Source organism: Lathyrus oleraceus, chromosome 5, assembly GCF_024323335.1.
Source record: "Lathyrus oleraceus cultivar Zhongwan6 chromosome 5, CAAS_Psat_ZW6_1.0, whole genome shotgun sequence".
Taxonomy (NCBI): domain Eukaryota; kingdom Viridiplantae; phylum Streptophyta; class Magnoliopsida; order Fabales; family Fabaceae; genus Lathyrus; species Lathyrus oleraceus.
The window spans coordinates 172,803,416-172,812,269 of NC_066583.1; the positions used below are offsets into that span (position 1 = coordinate 172,803,416).

Consider the following 8,854-nt stretch of genomic DNA (forward strand, 5'->3'; position numbering starts at 1 on the left):
TATTAGATTTATAAAATGAGATGGATAGATTTTATTCATCCATAAGATTAGATGGATAGATTTGATTCAATCTATTAAATATTTTTTTGTTTAGTCGTTGGATTGGATGGACTAATTATTGAATGAATTTGATAGATATTCTGTTAATGGATTTTATTACCATCCCTAACGACAACTACAGCATTTGCACCATTGTCCCTAACATATAGTAGTTTGATAAACTGCTTTGGCCAACAACTATCAGTCAAAAGAAGTTATATTATGTTAGTTTCATGAGCTTTTCTCATGTACACTATAATTAATTTGTTTAGAGAATTTTAACCAGGCATTTCAAGAATGCATTTGACCAAAACTAGCAATAAAATCCACATCAATACATACTCGGTTCCAACCATGTTAGAGATGTCACAAAACCAATATTTACTTGCTCCACTAACGTTTCGGTGGCATATATTGCACATGCTTATCAGCACAAATAGCCTGCAAATGAGCATAAGCAATAAAATAAATTAACAAAGTTCAAATACAACAGTAATTTAGTGTATAGTGTAAAATTGGATGATACAAAAGAGAGGCAAAAAGAATAATGATTTTGTATATTGGGTGGCTCGAACAAACTTGTGTATATCTTTTATTTTGCTATACAGGTTGAGCAAGCCTAATTTCATCATACTTGATAATGTGACAAACAGTTCAATGCAAAAGTAACCTTATTCTGAACATTAATAACCACTAATGCATTTATTGAAAGTCCCAACAGTAATTCGGATTTTAAAATTAAGTTTTCAGCACCTTTGCAAAAGACAGAATAAACTGCCAGATGTTTAATATCCAACCAGTTAAACTAATGGATAAAGGTGCAACCAGGTCGAAAATCCAAAAGAAAAACTGAAGTTAAATTATGGTTTTTGGGAGTTGCAGGAGTTTGTGAAAGAGTGGGATAATGGCGAGACAATTACAAGTAGACAAAATTGCAGTTAATAGATGCCATAGAACTCAAGTCTACAGAGTTTGCTGCTATAAAACTCAAAATCTGGTTAACAGTCTTCTAATGGCGACACTAAAACTAAACCAATTTTTCATCAAATCAATTTACTATCTCAGTAGGCTGGGGAAAGAATGGAAAATGGATAGCCCATTATCTTATTTGTGGTCTTACAATTAGCAGAAAAAACGTACAAAACTATTAATAGAGAAGGAAACTATAGTGCTGAATCAAATCCACTGGCTGGATACACTGACCGAATGTTTATTTGTCAATCCTATACTAGAAAAAGAGACAAATGTGTATTAACAAAAACTAAATCTCTCTTTAAAAACTATAGTAATATAATAGGTACCAGGTATGTATTTGTAGGCCCAACTGACTACGGCCCACTTGGAGTCACCCAAATAGGGAATTTGTTTTATAGGGTCAAAGATAGAATAATGAAAGGAGGAAAGATGGTTGAGTTAGTTGAGGGGCAGAGATTATTCTCTGTAAGAGCATAGCTCTGGGCAGGTGAATGTTATTCCACTGATTGTATGTTTCATTTCAGAAATATCATACTTACATATTTTCCATTATTTTTCTATATTCAGTGTTTTATCCCTTGAGTCATATATCTTGAATTCGGGTTCCTAACAAACTGGTCCGACCTACTGGATTATCGACGGAGAGCCAGTGTTAGAGATGATAATGGTAGAATTGTGTAATTGGTTCGTGAATGAAGGGCTGCCTGAATTTGTGGGTAACGATCCCTTTGGATGGATCATCAAAGCAGAACGGTTATTTCTGGAGCAAAATATCCATTCATCTGATAAAGTGCGGTGTTCATGCGAATGGAGAATGTTGCTATGTTGTGATTCCAGTCTTGGGGTCAAGACAACTTTGACGCCAACTGGACATCATTTTCCATAGCTTTGATATGAAGATTTGGGGCTCGGACGAGGAAAACCATGCAAGAAAATCCAGAATCGCAAACAGAGATTGAGGAAAGAAAGGAATCTAGGTTAGAGGTGAAAGAAGCAACTTTTGTTGGCAGAAAAGAAACAAACTGCAGGGACTTGTTACGTGGTTGCAGTTTGTATGGAGAAGAGATGCACCACAATGTATCTGCACTTGGATCTGAAAAGATTCTGGTTGCAACGGCTGAAAGGTGAAAGTAAAAACTTGGTTGAGCGATGGACGACGAACAGAAGCAAGAAGAAACAGTCACAATACGGACGGGGTCAATCCACTACCTCCGGCGAAACCTCCAGACACTGATACTCAAGTAGTGGCTTCCTCACCGCCATGGAATCTGGAGAAATGGGAAAACATTGTGCGACAGAAGCGGTTGAAGGATTATTCCAGAGTTGTGGGCTTCCCACCGCCAAGAAAGCCATCAGACGATGATTCAAATGTTGTGTTTTTCCGCCGAAACCTCCGGAATGGCAAAACATTTGTTCAGGTGGCTGAGGCAACGGATCAAAAATCACCATGGAAACAAATACAAGAAAGAGTCCAAATGACTCGGGTGTTGCATCGTCAGAACATACCTACATCGCTGCCAGTCCTTGGTTAATTTGTGGCATTTGATTCTAACCGTCATGCGACGGTGAGTCAAATCACCGTATCTGTTGAAAACTTCTGGAAGAAGCTAGGGGTAGAATAGGTAATTGAGAAGTCTAATAATTCTTTTAACCTAATGGGCCTTAGTTTTCCATTTGAGGCTGTTACAACTTACAAGTACAATGTAGGCTGGGATATGGCTATTGGACCCGGTTGAATTAATTGTGAACCTTTTGGGTACAAGAAAAATGGGCCCCAGATATGTGGGTTTAAATGAAAATACTTTATTTAACTTGTTTCTCTAAGAGCTTCTATGTACATGACAATAGAGCCTTTGATAACCAATCTCAAGGTGTACGTACTCACAAGATTCGGTCCAAGTGAGAGTGGTGATTGATGGCATGCAAACTGCGTCAACTAACTCATGCTCTTTGACGGCGTCTCCAGTATGCGCCCGCCGCCCAAGATGACGGCCTCTCATTTTCTCTTGCAGTCTTCTCTGCATGCTTCATCTAAGAGCATGTTGTTGCATCTGCATGCCAATATAGAGCCTATTGTTGTGACTCTGTTGCCGGCACCACCGGTCTTTTGATCTAGTCTCAGCAGTTCCTCCACAGTTTGAGATGTTGGATGCTAATTTAATTGCGAAAATCAGTTGGTCGCTGTTGAAAAGTTCTGGGAGAGGCTAGGGGTAGAATGGGTAATTGAGAAGTTTAATACTTCTTTTAACCTAATGGGCCTTAGTTTTCCATTTGAGGCTGTTACAAGTACAACCATTAACACGTGCTTTTGAAAATCTGATTCTTAATACAACTCGTTATGATATGACGAATGAGTTACTATCAAAAGAGCATTTGCCTAAAAGAAAGGGGGGGAGGGCTTGGTTATTATTTTTGTTTATGTCAGAGGTAAGTAATTTTGATTACTTAGTTTACCTAGCAGTTCTGCATTCATGCAGTAACAACATCCCCTGAACCAAGTATATTAAATGTGGTTAGCTTTAACCTCTGTTGCTTCTTTCTGACTTTTAAGGGAGAATATAGTTGTTTTTCAAGTGGTATAGAATCTTGGGATGGGCTTTATGCAGTAACATGTTTGAGAAATGATTTGGAGGTTTCTTTCTGTTATACATCTAAGTTGGCAAATGAATTTATGTTATGCGGCAACAAGAGTATGACATCTGCTCTTCAATTTGAGAATTTGCAAAGGAGGATATAATAAATGGTGTGATCATGTCCTTAGGAATTGCAGAGAAATCAATATTTGATATATTGGAGGTTTCAAATAAGTTTGCTCTTGTTTCAATATTAAAAATACTTGGAAGGAAATGATAGCAGTGGGTAGAAATAATGGGTTTCAAATGAGTTTGCTCGAGTTTTTTTTAAAATGATGTCGGGAAACCTAACAAATTTGATCATACAATGGGATCCATGGAAGTTCAATATTATGAAAGTAGTAAGTAGTAACTGTTCGCGAATGCTATTGGAGGAACTTACTCACTTTCTACAACAGCTATTGGAGGAATTTACTCACTTTCTACAGCAGGCTTAGTTTTGTATATGATAGGGCAAAGACTTGGAGAATCCAAACTGGTGTTAAATACCACAGATCGGATGCTACTAGAGGATCATGGCATGTCAATAAGCTGGGGTTATTTTCTGAATTCATCAGCAAGTCTATCAAGAAAGGAACTATAATTGGCAAAAAGAAAATGATGTATGGTCCTTAACTATATTGCTGCAATTGCTGTTCATTTCTAACTCCCTAAACAGGCTCATTACTATGTGGTTCTCTAATACACTAATGTCTCACCTAGCTGCAAGGAAGGCAACAGAAACTATTTCCAACCTTGAGGACAAGGTTGATTGTAAGGGGATGGCATTAGTAGGTACCAGGTATGTATTTGTAGGCCCATTGACCACGACCTACTTGGAGTCACCCAAATAGGGAGTTTGTTATATATGGTCGAAGATAGAATAATGAAAGGGGGGAAGGATTGTTGAGTTAGTTGAGGGGCAGAGATTATTCTCTGTAGGAGCATAACTCTGGGCAGTGTGAAAGTTATTCCCCTGATTGTATCTTTCATTTCAAAAATATCATACTTATACATTTTCCATTATTTTTCTATATTATGTGTTTTATCCATTAAGTCGTATATCTTGAGTTCAGGTAATATATGCTGAATATATATTACACAAAAAGAAAAATACAAACCTGCATCTCTTCTGGAAGAGCTTCTGAGACAGCAAGAGTGTAAACACCAGGAACAAATCTTCCTGCAAAATATTACAAAAACCCTAAATTTCAACACCTCAACTGTGTACAGATTTCAATCTTCAATCTAGATAAAAATTCAAAAAAAAAAAAAAACTAATTGCCACCATACAGTTGAAATAGAAAAATGAAAGAACAAACAAGATAAACTTAAAAAAAAAAAAAAAAAAAAAAGCACATTGATGTCTATCTTTATCTCTATTCTCTTCTCTATAATATACACATCAAGCTCACGCCAACGGAAATTATTTCCAAGTATCAGACACACAACAGCTACTCACTAAATTACATCACCAGGTTTTAACTCAGAGGTATACAGTTTTGAATCAAGGCCGAATCTCTTCCCATGACAACCTTTTTTGTAACATCGCCTTAGCAACCTCTGTGAAGATTGTATATTTGGCGGTTGATGGATTTTGTACTTGTGAAAAGAGGAAGGAATGGTTTGTAGGTCAGTTCATTTGCTTAATGGACATTATTGCCAAAATATATGGCTGTGATTTCAATTGATATAAAATGGTACTAGCATATTACTTGCTTCAGCTTTTTGTAAGGGAGGTTATGCCTGCATCAACCTAGGAAGGTGTGTATGTTGGTCACTGCTCTATCTACTTTATGTAGGGATTGCATGATAGGGAACCCAAACTCAAGAGAATCAGAAAATTATAATATTAATGGAAAAAAGCAAGAAATATTACAGAAGAGGTCCCCTGTAATCCCAGAGCAACGCTCTCACTCTGCCTAACCCAAAAGGTTCCTAACTGAAGAGATACTCCACACCCTTCCGTCTCTCTCGGTCTTCCCCTTATAACAGAAATGGTCACACCATCTGCTCACCTTCACTCCCTGCTATACCTCCCATTCTCATGAATGCCCGCTGTAGTTTATCCAATGAATGGATCTTTTCTCTTCGAAAAATCTTCCTGCCTTAATGATCTGTAGTCCTATGGAATCTTTCTTCACCTACAAATTCTGGCAGCCTTTAATTTGTGAACATATTGAGTGATTCTTTCATCTCAACACTACTCTCCGTCAAGAATCCAGCAGGGCGGACGGATTGATAGGAACCCAAACTCAAGAGAATCAGAAAATTGTATTATTATATCCTCTCTTTTGGGATGCTTAGGCAATATATTTGGATAGAATACCCCTAATGCTGCATAATATATGTCGAAAGTTTTTGGTCCCTGCTTAGGAAAAATGAGTACAATCTTGAACACCAGTTTTATATCTTGGTATTTTACTAGATATTGCTTTTACTACAATTTCTTATAAATCTAGGATCAAGATATTGAAAGCTTGCCTGGCCATTTTTTGGGTGAAAATGAGTATTCTAAAAGATTTTAGTGAATGGTGAAATTTTTACGTTGTCTTTCTTTTTTTAAAGCACTTTGGGTTTTGAAATACATAGAGTGATGTATTACTAAGATGTATTACTAATTTTCTTTGGGATTTGCAAAATAAAATATTTTTTAGACATACACCTCATAACAGTTGAATAGAAAATTAACAATTGAGACTGCAATAAAAATAATCATAAAGTGCTCACGCATATGAAAATAATTTACAAAAATATGTCATCTCCCTGCGCATTGTACAGAGCAAATTATGTACCAAGTTTGATCATGCTATTGTCGAGATTAACCACATATCCATGTATGTTTAGTACATGTCTTGCAAAAAATACTCCATTATATAAAGATTAAATAGTGTTTTACAATATCTTTTTCTTTACCTATTGTTGTCGCAATTTTTCTATAATGCAAAATAATGAATCCTAATTTTGTTTCGATTATTATATTGCTATTTGATGTTATATCATGCATATGTTTGGATATTTTTCAAGTAACTTTTAATAATTGTTTTTAATTGTTAGTGCTTAAGCTAATATTCGTCGACCGTAACCCATCCATTTGCACGGGCATGTGACTAGTTATATATTACAACGTAATGTTATCATCACACTATTGTAAAGGGAAGGAAAACTGAAAGGCAAGGCAAGATGCAATTATAATAAGTGTGTAACAGAAGATAAATGAATATACCGATACGCAGCCAACGGGCAGCCCAACTTCGAGTTGGATCCATTACTGAAATGATCCTGAAAATCAAATTGGAGAAAAAAAAATGACAATAAGAAATTTCAAAGGTGATTAGGGTTTTGATGTAACATATGACAGACATACCCATTAAAATTGGGGGTAGTACACTCAACCGCACGCTCGTGATCTTCTTCCATTTGTAAAAATGGGCAGTTCTCACAACCTGACTCTCTAAACTGTGAATCAAAAAACAGTGATTGTTTTATAATCATAAAAAATAACAAAGCCAAAACAAGAAAAGAATGATGAAATAAAAGAAGGGAACTAAGACCTGATCATAGGTTTTGACAAGGCGGCAACGAAGACAAGCCCTCAACTCATGTCCAAAGTTTCCAGGAATTTGAGCAGGTGCACTTCCCATTGTTTTTCAGCTCACACTGTTTGAACTGATAGTTAGACATGAAATAACTAAAATTATTATAGGGAGCAAACATCCAAAAAGTTAAGGCATAATTATCTTTAAGGAATTGTATGGTTCATGCAAAAGTTAACCAATAAAGAACAACCATCAACAAAACCTTTCATCCTTCTTTGTACCTAGAAGACACTAGTTTCTCAAAACTCTTGGATGTTTTAAAGTGCATATATCAGCCACAATCAATAGCCCCAAAAATCACATCAGAAACTTAAATCAATCATAAACAGATCCTTACAATCCTATCAGAATTCACTTTACTCTAGAGAAAATTTACATTTCCAACTTGCAATACCGCTCTTTACACAGATGTTCTAATTCCCCTTCAAATAAAAACTGTTATGATAATTGCATAGGACCCATATTTTCTATCAGAATTTACGAAACACAAAAATGCAATCCAATCCAACACACAAGGCACATGCAATCCCAAACTAACCCTTATCGCTAGTGTGTTTCTCTTCTTCATGATACTATTCGGATCAACCACATTCTCATTTTCTACTTAAGTTGCACCTCAAACCCCAACCTCTCAATAATCTCATCCTAAGAAGCAACATAAACACAAACACAAACATAAACAGAAAAAACCACATCTCCGCACGCGCTTCACTACCGTTGATAATCACATGCACAAAAAAAAACCCTTCATCATTAGCCAAATCCCGTAATTATCACAAAGAACAAACATGATCAAGAAAATATAACAGCAAAAATCTGGAACTAGAAAAACTCACAGATGGAACAAGCAAGTTGAAAAGAAGAGCCATCAAAATGACCTAAAATACTAGGAACGTAGAAAAATACCTAAATTGAAGTGTGAAGATGGAGAAGATGAGAGGCACGGCGCTAGGGTTCGCAAGAGTTGCTTGACTTATGACGAAAGTGTGTTCCGACGGGGAGGAGGCGACAGCGTTCCGGCGAATATGCGTGATGGAACTCAGAGGAACGGGAAACGGTCTAGGGCTATTACAAGGGGAGCCGATGAGTTCTCCTGATCAGTAAGTAGACTTGGTTTTTCAGTGACTTCCCCGTCTGCAACGACGTCGTTTAATGTTTTATTTTTAAAAATGAAAATAAGATCAATTATAATTAGTATTTTGTAAATTATTTTAAAAAGGTTTTTAAGTGATTTTTTTTATTCAAAAGCACTCGATTGAGATGGTAAAATCTCTTCACTCTTAGTAAGAAATTTTAGGTTCATCTCTGAACATTCAATGAATGTTGTATATAGAAAAAAGATCATTTAATGAATGTTGTTGTATGGAGGAATTTGAAAACTATATTTTTCTTTAAAAAATAGTATATAGAAAATAAATCATTTATTTTCAATCAATTATATAAAAGTTTTAATCTACACTTCATAATAAAAAAAATAAACAAACATTTGATATGTAATTTATCACTTTTAAATACGTAATTTATTCTTTTAAATATGTAATTTATCACTTTTAAATATGTAATTTATCACTTCTAAATATATTTTCTTAAAAAGTTTTTTTTCTCACCATTAGTATTTGATTCATTGGA

The 8,854-nt window shown here is 35.6% G+C and overlaps 1 protein-coding gene across 2 annotated transcripts; it reads right to left on the reverse strand.

The window, feature by feature from the left end:
• Positions 1–238: 238 nt before the first annotated feature.
• Positions 239–8,385, reverse strand: LOC127081221 (transcription elongation factor SPT4 homolog 2). 2 transcript variants are annotated; one of them, XM_051021501.1, is made up of 6 exons: positions 8,132–8,385; positions 7,181–7,286; positions 6,994–7,085; positions 6,853–6,908; positions 4,748–4,809; positions 239–480 (listed from the first exon to the last, which is right to left on the reverse strand). In XM_051021501.1, the coding sequence occupies exons 2-6, from the start codon at positions 7,268–7,270 to the stop codon at positions 433–435; spliced, it is 348 nt and encodes a 115-aa protein (XP_050877458.1). In that variant the 5' UTR covers positions 7,271–7,286; positions 8,132–8,385; the 3' UTR covers positions 239–432. The 2 variants fall into 2 exon arrangements, with proteins under 2 accessions (XP_050877458.1, XP_050877459.1); XM_051021502.1 differs by having other exon boundaries at positions 7,181–7,295; positions 8,132–8,367.
• Positions 8,386–8,854: the final 469 nt, after the last annotated feature.